The sequence below is a fragment of the Phascolarctos cinereus genome, unplaced genomic scaffold (assembly GCF_003287225.1).
Source record: "Phascolarctos cinereus isolate Bilbo 61053 unplaced genomic scaffold, phaCin_HiC Scaffold_8;HRSCAF=390, whole genome shotgun sequence".
NCBI lineage: Eukaryota > Metazoa > Chordata > Mammalia > Diprotodontia > Phascolarctidae > Phascolarctos > Phascolarctos cinereus.
Window position 1 is genome coordinate 50858855 of NW_027556291.1, and position 17750 is coordinate 50876604.

A 17750-nucleotide genomic window follows, 5' to 3' on the forward strand; every position below is an offset into this window, starting at 1 on the left:
TCTGAATACCCCTTCTCCTAATGTGCCCTCCCTTCTATCTCTCCCCCCTTTCTCTTATCCCCTTCCCCTTCAATTTTCTGGACAGTCTTAACATCCAGTGATTCTAAATCTCTTCCTTCCTGTGGACCTCTCAAAACATGAGTTCAGTAAGTTCATCCTTGTTACAAAAGTAGAATTTTCTTTAGAAAGTTATCTGTTCTAAACTTCCCAGTATGTTAAGGTACATAACAAAGTTTACATGGTGAATGGAAAAATGTAGAATCTCAGAATGTCAGCAATCTGAGCAAGTGTTGTAGGAGCCCTGTTACACAAAGGAAAACTGAGGTACTTGGATGAGAAAGGTTTCAGCATCACAGTAAATCAGAGCTAGGAGGGGTTTTTAGAGTCCGACTAGTTGTTGAGGAGGAAATGGAGATTCATAGGGAAAGGAAAGGAATGAAGATCATAGCATGTCTGAACTCTAGTGCTCTTAGAGACCAGGTAGTCTCATCATCAGTTAAAAAGGGAGCAACTGAGATTTAGACCAGGGAAAGGATTTAGGGGCAAGGGATGTCAGAGAGGAAAGAGGCTTTGGAGACAGTTCAACCTAGTCCTGCTACAGTGGAGAGAAATTGAGGCCAAGAGAAGGGTTTAAAAGTCTTAGGACTACAGAATGTTAGAGCTCTAAAGGGGGAGATTAAAATACAGAAGAAAGGATTTAGGGTATTAGGACGCTGGACCTTAAGAGCCCTTAACAGCCACAGCTGGAATTAAAATATCCACGAGGGTTTCTTTTCTTACAGGTTAAGTCTAAATTATGGGGCTTTCAATTCTTTCCTGTTTCTCTCCAGTACCATGCTGCTAATAGATGTTTAAAGGACATCTTCTGCCTGGACTGTTTCCATAATTTTTTTGGCTAGACTACACTGAACAGCTCGGTAGAGGGGCAGGAAGCACTGGGAGCCAGTCGGCTCCACTTGCGTTGAAAGGAGGAAACTGAGGCATTGGAGAGAGGAAGGCCGAGCCCTTGCATAGTGATTGCCCCGACTGTGCGCAGCTGCACACGTGGCAGACGCAGCTCGAGGCTGGGTTCCCACCACCAGCTCCCTTGGGACTCGGAGAAACGGAGGGAGGCGGGGTGGGAGGACAGGCGAGCGTGGGAGCTACGGCGGCTTTCCTCGTTCCCGCTTCCTTTTTTTCCCCGGGGTGGCTGTGAGGTGGGTATCTCGCCTCCGCTGAGGAAAACCCAAGAGCGCGGGCGCGGTGCCGCGCTCGTTCGTGCCCGCCCTCTCGGGGAGGTGCGGCCGTGGGCGGGGGTGGGGCCGGCTCTGGAGCCTGGTAGGCGGGGAAGGTGGTGAACGAGCGCTGCGGCTCCCAGCATGCCCCGTGGGCGGTGCTCCACTTTGACCCTCTCTCCCTCACTATACATCCGGGCTCCAGCTCCTCGAGAGAGGAAGATGGCGGCGACGACGAGCGGACCGACTTCGGTGGTTCCCTACGAGTGGATAAAAAACTGGGAGAAAGTGGGCAAGCTCGAATTGTGAGTAAACGGGTGACCAGGGGATCATCGGGGCGCAATGCTGCACCCCGAGAGTTTTTCGGGTTCGATGAGGCTTTTTGGAGGTGGTGGTGGTGGGGGGGCGGCGGCGTTTCTTCCCACCCCTCCCCTCTCCCCTAGAAGGCGGCTGAGGAGAATTTGTGAGGACTTTCTAAGTCCAGAGGCCTCGGTCCCCGGGCAAATCCCTGGGCCTCCGGCCCGACTCTGCGGAGGGGAGCCCGCTCCCCTCCGATTTTCAAGTCTGTTAGGGACGGCCTGGCGCTTCCCGCTCTGTTTTCTGGGCGAGTCTCTGAGCGCTCCCTCGGTTTGAGGCCCCAGCTCTCCATTTCTCGGTCCTCTCCTTGTCCCGCGCTCCCGTACCTCGACCCCGCTTTTCCCACTCCCTACTTTCACTTTCGCTCTCCGATTCCGGTTCCTCCCAAACTCCCTTTTGCTCCTGGTTTCCCTTCTCGGCGCCCCCTCTTCCCCTTCGATCCTTGTTCCCCCCCCCGCGGCCCCCTGCCGTGTTCCCCAGCTCCTAAGTCCTCACTCCCCAGGGCCCCCAGCCGAGTTTCCCGTGCTCCTGGTTCCCTCTCCCCGCACCATCCTGTTCTTGCGGGTCGTCCCCCCCCACCAATTTTCTTCTGTTTCTGGTCTCCCTGTGGCGCCACCCCCGGCCGAGTGTCTTCTGCTTCTGGCTTCCCCCCAGCCGAGTTTTTCCTGCTGTTGTCCCCTTCCGCCGACTTTCTCCTACATTTGCCCCCCCCCGCCCCTGCTGAGTTTTCTGTGCTCTTCCCCCGCCCCCCCCCGCCGAGTTTCTCCCGCTTTTGGTTTCCCGGCCCCCCATTCCCTCTTGTTCTTGGTCCCCCCTCCTTCCCCCCAGCCTTTCTTAGTTCCTTCCCTAATGGCCCCCACCGCGTTCCGTCCTCGCTCCGGTTTTATTTCCCCCACCTCAGCATTCCTTTCCCCCCCCGCGTACTTCTCCCTCATTCCCCTCCCCTTCCAACCCCTCCCGATCCATCTTTCCTATCCTGTTCTCCTTCCTCTTTTCCATTTTTCCTCCTCCCCTCTCTCTGTTTTTGCTTTCTCTCTTACTCCCCTCCATTCCAGTCCCACCCCCCACCCCTCCCGCCCAGGGTTCCCGTTCCGCCCTTGGCCCCTGGGAGTCCCTGGCGCTTTTCTGCCCCGGAGCGATTTGCTTTCCCGCCGGAGTTGTGGATGAGCGCCTGCAGCGGCTTCTCACTGGTCCCTTCTTTCCTGTTAACATTCTTGGCCAGGGCTTCTTCATTCCAAGTTTCTCGATTCTTACTCTTGGCAGCTCTGGCACCCTGTGATGGAGTGCTCCTATCTTGGGGGCACTTTTCCTTCTTGGCCCACAGTTTGAAGTGGGGCGTTCAAGGCCTCTGTGTGTGTGTGTGTGTGTGTGTGTGCGCGTGTGTGCGCGCGCGCGCGTTAACATATAACAAATTTAGAGAGACAACTGCCTCCTGGCTCCTTACCTTCGATGAAATTTCCGATGTTCCATACCTGCTCCCACTCCCTTTTTGTTCAGTATTTTTGACTACCACTAGTTATAGCTGCTCTAATGATGGCAGATGTTAATGGGTTAGGTTTGTTAAGTGCCTTTAATTGATGGCATTGGACAATGCGGTTTTCTTTAATCATAAAATATTTCTAATGCATTTTAACATGAGCCCACCTTCCACATTCACATTCTATTTAAAAGTAATTTTTCGGTTATTGAAAAACTCATGGTCTAAAATTTGGGAAAGGTGGAGAGAATGATATTGTCCATTCTGTACTCCTTTAGAAAATGCTGAAGGACTTAAAATAGTTGAAAAAATATGGCATATAGCTTGACACTGATTGACTTTAAATATTTAATTTTTTAATAGAATCTAAAGTGTGATCAAAGTAAATCCACTTTAGCAGCAGGGTGTTTACTCCCATTCTCCAAGCAGTAGAAACAGTTTAATACTTATGGCTCTTTGATTGTATTTTAAGTAATTCAGATTTAACCTCTAAGGTATTAATTTGAAAATTTAAAGCAGGATGGCAATATTAAACATTGCTAGAGGTTCCCCCCCCCCTTTTTTGGGCCAACTTTGTATTAAGATGTGAATCTTCTGAGTTTTGGTTCTTAGATGTTCCTGAGTCAGAGCTTCTAAACATATTTATAGGCCCAATAGGAGATTTAACTCCTCCATAAAACCTTTGAGGACTAGACTACACTTTTAGTGCATAAGAAATTCAGAGAAAGGATTTTGTAGTTATCATTCGGTTCATTCTCTGATCGTTTCTTGTGATTTAATTACTTGTTGACCAGTTCTGTCTCTTTGACAAGATAAGTTCTCAGAGGCCAAGGACCCTTTATACTAAGTTTCTGCCTTTTCCAATCTTTCGGTGCTGAACATATGGATATTTTAAGATAATATTTTGTGGATTGATTGTTAGGTGATTGTTTTTTACTAGAGAACAGCTTCCGTTTTTAGCTCTTATGAACATTTTCTAAATCTTTATACACTGGGCACTTTGCAAAGTTTTTAAGTCGTCAATTCAACAAGTAGTCAAAGAAAGATTGTGTCTATCCTCTAGAACCTTAACGTTCTTATGGGGGAAGCTACAAATAAAAGAGAGTAAAATAAATTTTAAAAGAGAGTTAAATATAATAAAAGTGAGTAAATAAGGGGGAGAAGGGAAAGAGAGGGAAAGGTGGAGCCAGAGCATAATGATGAAGTTAGGAGAATGAGGGAAGGCTGGTCTGGGCTGCCATAAGTGCCAAGGTATTTGATATTTTATAAAAGTAAGCGTGTGCGTGTGTATACATACATATATGTACAATTTGTAATAAAAAAAAGGGCATGTACAGCATGTTGATTCCTCCTTGGTCTTTATTGTCAATAATGTAAAGTCAGTTCATTTATAGAGGGGTTAATATAAGTTTTGTAGATTTCTTAGCTTTCACCACTGTTTTTGGGACGGTTTTGCTATTTAACAAAATGTTTAGGGTTGAGGGCAGTGAAATTCAAGAGTAATCTTTTTGTGGTGAAAAGCTCCGTGGAAGTTAAAACTAATAAAAATACAATTTTGTGATTACTTTTCTGGTTTTAAGTTATTTCATCCATTTTTAATTATTTTCTAGAATGGAACAGCTTTGCAAATAGTGGATTCTCATTCTGGTAGAAGGAATTAGTAATGTACTGGTGTTAAGGATTTTCTTATATAAGAAACCCCTTGAAGAAAAAGGTTTTCATCTTATGATCTTTATTTGCAAATACTATCTTGTATAAATTTCAGTGTATTTCAAAACTTGACAGTGTGTGTGTTTTTTTTTTTTTTGATTTGGTTTTTAGTATAGATCTGTGATTTCATTGCTGTGGGAAACTCTAGGTGAGGAAAGTCCTACCAATGAACCTGCTCTTAGAGTTGCCTGGAGGCACTGTGAAGTTAGGTGACTTGCCCAGGGTCACATAAGCAGTGTTAGAGACAGTCTGCCTTTCCAGACTAAAATTTTTTTAAATTAATTTAATTTTGATTTATCAATAATCACTTCCATAAGCTTTTGAGTTTTAAATTTTTCTCCCCCTCCCTCCTCTGCTTCCTCCCCAAGATGATGTGCAATCTGATATAGGCTCTAAATATACATTCCTATTGAACGTATTTTCACATTAGTCATGTTGTAAGGAAGAATTAGAACCAATAGAAGGAACCACAAGAAAGAGGAAACAAAACAAAACAGAAGGAAAAAAAAGCAAATAGTATGCTTCAATCTGCATTCAAACTCCATAGTTCTTTCTTTGGATGTGGATAGCATTTGCCATCATGAGACTTTTGGAGATGTCTTAGATCCTTGCATTGCTGAGAAGGGCTAAGTTTATCAAAGTTAGTCATTGCACAATGTGCCTGTTACTGTGTGCAGTGTTCTCCTGGTTCTGCTCACTTCACTTAGCATCAGTCCGTACAAGTCTTTCTAGGTAAAAAATTTTTTTACAAGTCATTCTAGAACTTCATATTTAAATGTGGATGCTGTCCCTTTCAGAATAGTCAACCTTTGGTGACAGTATACTTATTTCGGGTATGCAGCTATTGCTGAGAAAAATTTTGAACTCTTCTTTTGAAATGGTTTTTAGTCAGATATGAACTAGCTCCAAAAACAGTCACATTGCTTTGTGTTTTTCTCCCTTACTAGTACCTGCCCTTGAGAAGCTGAGGAGTCAGAGGAGCTATTTAAATCTTCTTTCTTATTAGGTGTTGGACCTTGGGCAAATCACTTAACCCTTTGTAGTCTTTAGTTTCTTACCTGTAAAATGAAGAGATTGGACTAGACCTTTTTTTAAAAAAATTATGAACTTAAACCAAAAAAAAAATCAAAAAGAGCATTTCCATATTTACAGCAAAATATAAAAAGAAGATTTTGGACAAAACAATGAATCTCTATTTCATACTGCTTCCTTAAAAATATAAATTTTACATGTTAGTTTAAAATTAATTCCTTCCAATTTTACTTCTCTCTGTGCATTTAAGTACATTTTTACAATGGTTCTGTTTCTTGAGGAGAAAGAACATCACTATTTTTAATTGTGCCTCTATCCCTTAACACTACTCTACCATTAAAAACAGAAAGAAAAAAAAATCATTTAACAGGCATGTCTTTTCATGTATTTTGTGGACTAGCTAATCTTCAGGTTTTCTTTTGGTTCTAAACCATGACTGACTGGCTGATAAATGAATCAGTTCAAAAAATATCAGTTTGGTGGGTAAAGCTTAATTATTTTGGGGAAAGTTGTTATTTAGGCTAGACTTTACCTAAAACTTTTTCTTGAAGTTTTATTTTTTGAACATGTCTTTTTTGATTGTTTTAAATCTGGAACTTATTTCCTGACTTCTAGTTTTGATCAGTGTTCAGAAATTCATGAACAGAAGTTGTGGTCCCCCCCCCCTTAAGTTTTTCTTCAAAAAGTTTTAAGCATTGCCTGAGAACTGTGATGAAAGAACTTTTTGAAGGAACCCTCAGGATCCTTTGAATCTGGCTTCCAGGTCATTTACTAGCAAACATAGTGCCTTTTCTTACAGATTAGTGACTGAAAAAATATTGACTATGTCAAATGTACGAGTCACACTGCATTGATCAGAAAGTACAAAGTAATTGCTTCTGTTTTTACTTGATTCTTTATGTTCGTGGAGTTTGGTAGAAGTTAATTTCCTGATCTGAGAGCTTTTTATTCCCAACCATGTCTAGCGGAATAGCTGACCATAACAAATGTTTTTAGCAGAAGCAAAGCATAATTTCTCATGTAGATGGAATTTCTTCTGGAAGATAATTTCCTCAAAAGAAGTTACCCATTTTACAGGTTACCATGATTTTCCTACTGTCTTTGCTAATTAAACAGGTTTTGGTTTTTTTTTTCCCTCTTGCAAATAAGGAATTTTGGTTTTGGCAAATAAAATCCGGTTCATTTGACCATTTCTGTAGAACTAAATATATTTCTGACTGTGCTAGGTTTCTGGTTCTGCTAGTGATGAATAATTTATTATTTTTTTTCTTTTTTCTTTTTTGCTTTTAGGCAGTTGGGGTTAAGTGACTTGCCCAGGGTCACACAGCTAGTAAGTGTCAAGTGTTTGGTCTGAGGCCGGATTTGAACTCAGGTCCTCCTGACTTCAGGGCCGGTGCTCTATCCACTGCATCACCTAGCTGCGCCAAGTGATGAATAATTTAAACATGACTTTAAAAATCTAATAAAATTAGGCATACAGATTTGCTTGTGTTCAACCAACGTGTGGTTCTCTTTGGGGGACAAATGGTATTTTACATAATGATATTTGAAAATCCTACCTGTCAACACCTTACTAGAACAAGTCTTCTCTGGGGAAGAAAGGACATCTTGAATGATTTGTTGATCATTTTCACAATGTGCCGAGTGCAGATCTCTGAGTCAAACCTCTGTTCTAGTAACCAGCTGTGTGGCCTTGGGCAAGTCATTTTAGTTCTGTGCCTCAGCTTCTTCATCTTTCAACTGAGAATAGTGTTATTAATGTAGTGGTAGATATGAAAGCATTTTGACGGATCGTGTGCTTTTAAAATGTAAGCCCTTGGTCATCTATATCAAAACTATCAAGAAAAGAAATTAGTTTGGCTCAGATTATCCATGTCTATAAGTCTTTCTTTTTAATCTTTCATTCATAGTGTGGAACTGATATGGTTGAAATTAAGCTTACCCTAGTTCTTTGTTAGAGAATAGAAATTATGTTTTTTTTTTCTTCAGGCAGTTGAAGTTAAGTGACTTGCCCACAGTCACACAGCTAGTAAGTGTTAAGTGTCTGGTCTGAGGCCGGATTTGAACTCATGTCCTCCTGACTCCCAAGGCCAGAGCTCTATCCACTGTGCCACCTAGCTGCCCCTAAAATTTCTTAAAAAGAACATAATTTGGGGCAGCTAGGTGGTACAGTGGATAGAGCTCTGGCCTTGGGAGTCAGGAGAACATGAGTTCAAATCTGGCCTCAGACCCTTGACACTTACTAGCTGTGTGACCCTGGGCAAGTCACTTAACCCCAACTGCCTCACCAAAAAGAAAAAAAAATACATTGAAAAAAAAGAGATTTTAGCGATGTTTTACTTTCAAGTAATATTTTAATGTGGTCTTACCTGCTTGATTGTAGTGGACAATTAGTATTTAATTTCACTTTAGTCTGAATGCCAGTAACATATGTGTAGACTTTTGCCTTCTTTTTGTTGGTTTGCAAAACAAAATGAAACTAATGTTTAGGTGTCAAGGAAGGGTAACTTTAAAAGTTAATAGATGAAGTAATGCTAATGATTTTGTGAAGTAGTCTTAAAAATTTCCTATTCCTGTTGCCACAAATACATATTTTCAAAACATTAAAGTGGTTTCCTTTTTCAATATTCACTTTTGTAAAAAATAAACTGGAAAGTCTTACTGTTTTTATACTGGAGAAGAGAGTACTTAATTTAAAAAATATTATTGGTGTATTTTTGACATTAGTAATTTTTTTTTTTGAGTAGGAACCTTCTTCCCTAGATTAAATCTTCACATTTCCAAAGGAAATGAGCTAAGCAAAAAATTCTGATATTGTGACATGATACATTTAAATAATGTTTTAAATTTTATTTTGTTATATAAATCCCTCACCACGAACCCCACTGATGCAGGCTGGTTTCTTATCTGTAATTGATCATTTTATCTTAAATGAGAGGTTAATGTTTTTTGTCCATCCCTTACAACCACTGGGTGGCTGAACAACCACTTGCACCTAGGTCTTCCTGACTCCAAGTCTGGCCCTCTATCCCCTACACTTTCGTGTAATTTAATATTTTATTGAAAGTACAGATGCAAAGCATTATCTTATATATGGAGTTTGATTGTGAAATGTGGAATTATTTCATTACTACATAGTCCTGTAATTCCTATTAAAAAAAAGTACACGTGTAATTTGAAAGCTTAAAACCCCCTTTTAAAGCTATAACTATGCTTTTTGTATTTTGCTGTACTTGGAGGAACTTGGAGAAAATAGAGACCATTCAGTGTGTTTTCCTGACTTCTGTGTTTTTTAATCTTTTTCTTCCTATTGAAGAGGAATAATAACCCTAATAACCCTTTCATTATGTTCTTGTCACATTTCTTCCTGCTTTTTTCTAAGTCCCTGCTTTGTTAGTCATTTCCAGTCCTTCAACTTTTAGTTTCTCCCTCTCTGCTTCCTTGATTTTTACCTACAGAGATGTTTAAATTACCCCATCTCAGAAAAACCTTTTTGGATCCTGTTAACCTTTCTCTGTAAAGAGAAAGTAGAGTGGTAGTAGGATTAAGGGGATGGAGACTGGAGGGAATCTGCCTAGGTACCTTATTTTCTCCTATCTAGTTTCCCTAGGTACTCCAAAATGGCAAAAACAGGCTTTCTTTTAGAGCTGTAGGTGTTATATGACTTCAGGGCCAAGTTTCAACCCCCTCCCCTTTCAAAAAAAGAAAAGAAAGAAAAAGAAAAAAACCCCAAAATTTATGCCTTCCATTGTCTGAAATTCTTTGTCTTGTTTGACATAAGGCACTTATTTCACAATCTGAAATAATTTTGACGTAATTAAGGGTTATAGCTTCCTCTTCTGTAAACATGAGTTGGACTAGATGATGTCTTAAGATCCCTTTCAGCTCTATGGTTCTATGAGTAATTTTATGAGTTTCAAAGTATAAATGATACCAGATAATTCTGATGTTTTGGTAGGTGATGTGGTTAGAAAAGTAAAAGGATTGACAGGTTCCTTACCAGGTTGTGTAGGGGTGAAAGTTGGAAACTGGGATGTTTGTTTAAAAGTATTTGAATATAAATTTTGACTTTAAAATCTTTTATCTGTGCCAGAACAAGTAGAAACTGTAGAAAAGTGGTTTCACTTATACTTTAGGATGAACAATTAAGGGCTGAAAAGTGGGCACAGCTTCAGGAATAATAGTGACTGTCATGGAGGGTGCGAACAGTTTTCATATGGGTCAGACCCATCAGGGTTGGGGAACTTGTGGCCTTGAGGCCACTTGTGGCCCTCTAGATCCTCAAATTTGGCCTTTTTACTGAAGTGAAGTAGGAAGTATCATTTAAATGTCTCATAATACTGCTTTTTGTTATGCAAATCTTGGCAGAGTTGAATCTTTAGTGCAGGTCTTTGTGGCCCATAGTGGCTTCAGGTTTATTTGTCAGTCACAAAAATCTTAGAGTGCACACATCATTTGTGTGTCTCTGTGTATACAACATAATAGTATCTTGGTACCATTTCAAGGACTTTGGATGACCCAAGTTTCCTCTTGGATCAGAAATGTATTTTAACGCAGGTCCTCTGTATTATCACAGAAAATAAAGTAGATTAGATACGATGGGATTAGCCTTAAGAGAAAGATGTCTAATATGCAAATCAGAATCTACAGGAACCAATAATATTTTAGGTTCATATAATCATAGATTTAGAATTTTTTCTTCTCCAAGGTGTCTGCCACTTCTGGTTACTTGGGTTCATGAAAATATCGTTGTGAAGTGATAGTTGCAGTAGGCAAAAAGAGTTAAGTAAAACAATTTCTGTGGATGATAATACAACTTTATACATCACTTTCAATTTTTACAAAAGCATAGGTATGTGCTTTATAACTCAAATTAAAAATAGTTGTAATTTATATTCTTTGGTTCTCCTTTTTTTCATTCTGAATCACTTAATAACAAGCTTTCCTATATTTTTTGAAGTCTTCATATTCATTATCACTTTTGGCACCAGTCCTGAGTAATAACAAAGACAGGCACATATAATCAATATATAATGTATACATACATCAGACTAGATTATATAATCATTATTTGCTGTGATTTTAACATAATCTGATGGACATATCTTTATAATACATTAAGTATAACTAAATTGCATTAGTAACTTGCTATGTGAAAATCCTCTAGAATTGAGTCATTCAGTTAGTATTTGTGTAGCATTATGCAGTCATCTTAGTTTTTTGGATTTATCTATTTTTTAAAAAAATGGTAAAACTTGTTCACCAACTAAATATTACAGTGAGCAAGGATTAATATAAGTGCAAATGTTAGTATTTGCATACACTTTTGCATCCTGTCCTGATGTCACTGTATGTATGCATTCTTTTATGATGTTAATTCAGTTGGGAGACATTGAAAGAAGCAAGTAGCTTGATATATCCAGGCATACTTAACATGTCTAATCAAGTTGATACATGTAATATTTTTGTCTTATTTTAGTGTGCAGTTATGTCGAGCCCTCTGTGAAAACAAAAACCGTGAACATTTGATTTTCAGAGGTAAGTGCTTTCGAATAAAAATTTGATAAATATATGATAATCTCAATTCACTGTTTTGAAGTGGTAAAAAGAAAAGTGGAAATATGACTTAATAGATAGAGGATGGCTACTCTAGTTTCTATTTTTACCTGTCCTACTGACTTCTTTAAGCATTCATATTTTTGATGCTCTTTGAGAAACAAGGTTGTAAAATAGAGTGGGAATTTCATCATATTTCTTTTGTTCAAGATAACATCTATTTTAGATTCCTTATGTAGTAGGAGGTGCTTGGTGCATTATTTTATACACAGGGGATATATATATATGTGTGTGTGTGTGTGTGTGTGTGTGTGTGTACATATATATGTATATATATGTATAAAATTTGGATTGCTTTTTAATCAAACCTATAATATAGGAAAGCTTTTTATAATAGGATTATATTTATCTGCATTGTCTTATTCTAATTCAGCTAGCAATTGCCATATCTTAAATGATCAATGAGAAATAGAACAAAAATAAACTGATGCAGAAAGAATAACTTTTGTTCATTTATTTTTAGTATATATGGTCAATTTATTTTTTAAATTTAATGTTTCATTTTCCCCCAGTTACATGTAAAAACAATTTTCAATATTTGTTTTTAAAATTGAGTTGCAAATTCTCTCTCTTTCCCCACCCTCCTTATTGAGAAGGCAAGCAATTTGATATAGGTTATACAGGTGTAGTCATGTGAAACATTTCCATATTAATCATGTTGTAAAAGAAAACAAACCAAAATTAAAAAACCCAAGAAATATAAAGTAAAAAAAGCGTGCTTCGATCTGTAATCAGACTCCATCAGTTCTTTCTCTGGGGATGGATAGAATTTTTCATCACAAATCCTTCAGAGTTGTCTTGGATCATTGTATTGCTGAGAACAGCTAAGTCATTCATAGATGATTATCTTACAGTATTGCTGTTAGTGTGTACAATTTTCTCCTGGTTCTACTCATTTTTCACTCTGCACCAGTTCATGAAAGTCTTTCCAGGTTTTTCTGAGAGCATCTAACTCATTTGTTATAGCCAACAATATTCCATAACAATCATATACCATAGCTTGTTCAGCCATTCCCCAATTGATGGGCATCCCCTTAATTTTCAATTCTTTGCCACTGGAAAAGAGCTGCTATAAATATTTTTGTACATATAGGTCCTTTTTCTTTTTGTTTTATTTTTTTGGGATACAGACCTAGTAGTGGTATTGCTAGGTCAAAGAGTATGCATGGATTTATTTTTATGTTTCATTTTTTTTAGGGCAATTGGGGTTAATTGACTTGCCCAGGGTCACACAGCTAGTAAGTGTCAAGTGTTTGGTCTGAGGTTGGATTTGAACTCAGGTCCTCCTGACTTGAGGGCCAGTGTTCTATCCACTGTGCCACCTAGCTGCCCCAAAATTATTTGTGTGTGTGTGTGTGTGTGTGTGTGTGGTGTGTGTGTGTGTGTGTGTATTCGTGTGTATTCGTGTATTCCCCCCCCCTCCCCTTGGCTAGGCAATGGGTTTAAGTGATTTGCCCAGGGTCACACAGCTAGGAAATGCCAAGTGTCTGAGGCCGGACTTGAACTCAGGTCCTCTTGACTTCAAGGCCAGTGCTCTATACACCATGCCACCCAGCTGCCCCCGAGTATGCATAGTTTTATAGGCCTTTGAGCATAGTTCAGAATAACTCTTTTGTCTAAGAAAACTGCCAGAAATTGAAGTTCAGTTTTTTAAATTGCTAAGATGTTTATGTTTAGGTGGGAATTTCTTAAATCAGTTATGGAAAACTCTAAAAGCAAAGAGAATTTACATTACAACTATGACTTAAAAGCTGTAATTAAAATATGTGTTTTAAAAGCAGTAAATGATTAGATTTTTTTCTGTTAATTTTGTTTTAAAAGTTCTTTCCTGTTTCAAGGTGCTTCTTTGCCAACTAACATTTTTACTCTTAACCTTTTAAGAAATGATGGTTTGGAACATCGAACCACTCGTTAATGCTGTAGTTCTGTTATTAGGGAGAGGAAAAACTGCCAAATTTCTAGGAAGTTGGAAACATTGGAAACATTTTCTGTAGCATTAACCTTGTATCTTAAATTTTCTTGATTTTAGAACTTATTTTAGCTAAGTTCTTTATATAAAGTTATTAGATAATATTTATTCAGTTTGTACGTCTACTAGTAATATGTAGTAAGAACTGGATAGTTTATAAAAGTGATAGGATAAAATACACATTGATAGACAAGATGAAATATAGATGAGATTTCCCTTCTAGGAAATTTGAGGTTTAAAATCAAAGGTATTCCTTATCACTGAAGTAATGTCATTTCTTGCTATTCTTGAGACACTTTTAAGGATTTACTTTTTTTTCTTAGCTATTTCCTTGTAAATATATCTAATAAGATTATAATGAATAGTAGTAGCATTTGAGTCATCCTTGACTTTCCCTCATGTTGTCTGTTCTGCACTTTTCTTTTTTTCATCCTCATCTCACGTTCCAATTCATGGCCTCATCACTTTTCGCCTGGACTATTGTCATAACCAACTAATTGATTCTGTTTATTTAAAACTAGAATTCCTTTAGTTCCAATGCACACTGAGAACTTTCTGAGACTTTTTGTTAGGTTGTGATGCTAATTGTGTTTCCTCTCTTGGGGGGCAGGAATGTTGCATTGATGATGGTTATTTGTGCATCTTTTAAGGAATTAGCATAATATAACTAGTGAAGTTTGCTCCTTCCCCGTAGGTAATTTTGTTTTGAGGCTCATTTGTTTCCTTTTATCTTACTAATTCCATATGCTAGTTAGGAAAAAGAATATGGAATTTTTTCCCCCCTTCACTGGTGTGTTGCTTTCCCTTGTGGCTTTGGAGCTAGTATACAAGAACAGTTTTATGAATGTTTTTACTTGTTATTTTTTTTCCCTACAAAAGAGAGTTGAAATAACTTTGTTATGTAGAAGGGTCTGTGGGGTTCTATTTTCCATCAGGTAGAAAGGCAGTGGAAGTGAAGCTTATAGTGTCAAGGACCAAAGTATAGACAGATGTCCTAGAGGAATGGGGTCCCCTTGTCCTTCTTTCCTTACTATCTGGAAAGGCTGGGGCAGTGGGATGGGAGTATAGGGGATGATGAGCCCAGTGGTAAGTAATACAGTTTCCTTGAACATATGTATTTTAAACATTGTCCTTACTATTTGCTTTTTATAATAGTTTAGGCAGTAGTGAAGGAAATAGAAATGATTTTGGAGAAAGAAAAGGTTTTGTAGAAAGAGGTTCACTGTGGTTTAATAGGCTGGAGAAAAATCCAGGGTTTTGTGTTGCCTTTCACTTCCAGTTCTTAAGATTTTAATTAACTGGAGGCAGCTAGGTGGTGCAGTGGATAGAGCACCAGCCCTGGAGTCAGGAGGACCTGAGTTCAAATCCAGTTTCAGACCAGACACTTGACACTTACTAGATGTGTGCCCCTGGGCAAGTTGCTTAACCCCAATTGCCTTGCCCCCTGCCCCCCCCCCCAAATTTTTTTAAATTAATTGTTACTTAATACATTTTAAAAACTCCTTTTAAATTCGCTAGTGAAAAGAAGTTAGTGTTTCAGTATTGATGTTTACAGTAGTAACTAAAAGAATCTGAAAGTTAGGCAGGTGTTCTTCAAGGAGCATATGTTGTTCTAGTAATTGTGCATTTCCAATGTATGTTTTGTTCAACAGATCTCCAGCAAGTTATCTATGAGCTATCTTGTCATGTCATAAGGGGAACTCTAAAGCATGAACAAGCATCAAATGTTCTCAGTGACATTATTGTAAGTATACATATTTAATGGTACATTTGCCTTATCTCTGAAGGAAGAGAAGGAATAGTTTTGATATGTGGTGCCTTTTGAAATAGAGGTTCTTCAGATTTATTAAGTTTTATCTCACTTGAAAGATGTTAACAATGCCAAATAATTTTGGTTATATAGAATTAAAATGTTTCCCTGTTGAAAGCAAAGCAGAACATATTTGAGGGGGAGGTAAAAGAAAAGTAGTGTGTTGTGCTGAGCTAAGGTGAAGCTTGCTGAAGAAAACATGACGAGTACCGTGGTTAATAATCTAACCAGTTTAAAAAAATACCTTGTATAAAGCTAAGCATTTCCTTGTTCTGCTTGTGCATATAGGTTGAAATTTTAATGACTTGGTTTTCCAAGCATCTGTATTTTAGACTCTGCTTATAAAATGGTGCATTGCTTTGTTCTTGAAATCTTTTGCCTGTTTCCACCAGTGTTGTAAATAATATTAACCTCAAAGAAACCAGATGTTAAAATTTATTCCTCTCTGTTAAAGGAATTGACGTACTTTATTTTAATTTTGTTTATTAGAATTAAGTTTTGTTTCAGATCAGAGAATGTTTCTGATTAATTTGCTATTTTATCTGGAAGAGTGTCTCCTAAATGGTAAGGCTGCAGAGACTAAGCTAGTTCATACGTTTTTAGAAGTTTGCTTACATGTGGTCAGTTCCTGCTGTTAGGGAGTGAAATGAGTCAGACTGGAACAAAATCCCTAGAACATTTGAAAACCACCTCTCTTGATGTTTCCTGGTAATTGGGGGCTCTTTGCCCCTGTGTACATTTTTCCCAGTGCTTTATTGGTTGGCAGAGATAGGGGCAAGTCTTCAGGTGCTCCTCAGTGCCTTGGATTGGAGTAAAGTATCTCGGGGGTTTGGGGCAGCCTGTAGTTCTTTGGATATCCTCACACAACATGAACCTGATACTGTTGTACTAGTCTGTAACATTCTACTCATTCTTCTGGGCACCACCCACAGCAAATGTGTAACATTTTAAAACTTGACTCTTTTGTTTTCTGATGTTCATGTAAAGCAGTGGAATTAAAACCAAAACCTTATGAGTGATCCTTTTGAAAGTTAGCATCAGAGTAGTTGGCGATTGTTTTTTTTTTCATTCTGAAATTTGGGTTGTATTTTTAGCATTATGTGTTTGTTTTTTCTTTGGGGGGGTGGGGGTGGTATTTACAGGAGTATATTTGAAGGTTTTTTTTTTAAACTTATTTAACATACCCTACAAATAAACTATTTTGATATGTGAAGATTATGGACTTTTCTTTTTGGGCCATGTCCATTTTGAGTTCTCTTCTTAATGCTGGCCAGGGTTGCTTGTTGTAGTTGTTTCTTTTGTCATGGCATACATACACACAGCAACATGGCTTGCCTTATAATTTTAATTATACAAATGCATTTCATTTAGTTTATCCTAGCAGCTCGATTTTTTTTTTAAAGACTCCTGCTGATTTCTATTAGGCCTTTGCAAATAGTTCAGTTAAGGTTGCTATAGTGTTAGCCAACTACTAAGTGCTGCTCTTGTACCATGATGGTTACTAGTGGAAAAGAGGGTGATAAAATGGAGGTGGAAAAATGAGACTGTCCGTAGGAAAATGTTATACTGCTTCTAAAGTATGGTACTAGAAATGAAAAAAAAAAACCAACCCCAAATATGCTTTCTTCAAAGGTGAAAGACATATTAGATGATTAGTAATGAATAAGATAAAGATGGTGGGATCTGGTGTATAAAAATATGTAATATGTATCTTGAAAGAGTAAAGTTTATAGGACAACCATATATTAGGGTTTTTGTTTTTTTTTTATACTCTTGTCCTGATGAAGTGTGAGCATGATAGACTAATTTTTGCATAGGTTAGTGTTATAACTTAAATATGAATCTTATATAAACTTAAATAAGAAATGTTTCATCAATAGTTCATTACCATTCTGTTTTGGGTAGATGTGAGGTGCCTTTAATACAAGTGGTTTCTAATTTAGGATGCTGTTTGAAAGAGTTATACTTTTGTGCTGTTATACATTCTGCCAAATTATTTCATGATTCCCATGCTTTTCATCTGTGATTTCTATAATTTCTGACCTTTTTAATTTTCTGGATATAGGAAATTCAGTTGACAGATTTAAGTACACATCGATACAGTGGTGCCTAGACCTTTCAACAGTAATATAAAAAAAAATCACTTAAGGGTGGTGTTCTAATGCCATGATAATTATATCTTCAAAATTTAGGACTGTCGTGAGGATATGCCCTCCATCCTAGCTGATGTATTCTGCGTCTTAGGTAGGTATCAGTTCTTCATTTCAACTATGAAAAGAGCTATTGGTAAGCTCATAAAATCCCTCCCCTTCCAAAACAAAAGATTCTGCAAATGACTCTGTGGACCTATGTAGTTAACTGCTTTTTCTTCTTGGAAATTGGAGTGTTATGAGTAAAGTACAGTGGTAATTCAGGCATTTTGGGTTTATTTACTCTTTTTTGATAAGGCATTCCAAGCAATTTAGAGTTGACTTCAGGCTATTTGATGGGAGTAGTAGCTAAATAATTTACAGTAGTTCAGATAAAATAACCCCCTATTTCATTGTCAGTTTAATAGCCAGGCTA

General features: G+C 38.1%; 1 protein-coding gene across 7 annotated transcripts in view; it reads left to right on the top strand.

Moving 5' to 3' along the window:
• Positions 1-1343: 1343 nt before the first annotated feature.
• Positions 1344-17750, top strand: part of THOC2 (THO complex subunit 2) — a 95625-nt gene continuing 79218 nt past the window's right edge. For all 7 annotated transcript variants that reach the window (XR_013483652.1, XR_013483653.1, XM_078147902.1 and 4 more), the window contains exons 1-4: positions 1344-1519; positions 11270-11328; positions 15028-15119; positions 17378-17429. Coding sequence is in view for 5 of the 7 variants with exons in the window: in XM_078147902.1 (XP_078004028.1) it covers positions 1359-1519; positions 11270-11328; positions 15028-15119; positions 17378-17429 (364 nt within the window). In the remaining 2 variants the exon portion in view is untranslated. The remainder of the gene's footprint in view (positions 1520-11269; positions 11329-15027; positions 15120-17377; positions 17430-17750) is intronic.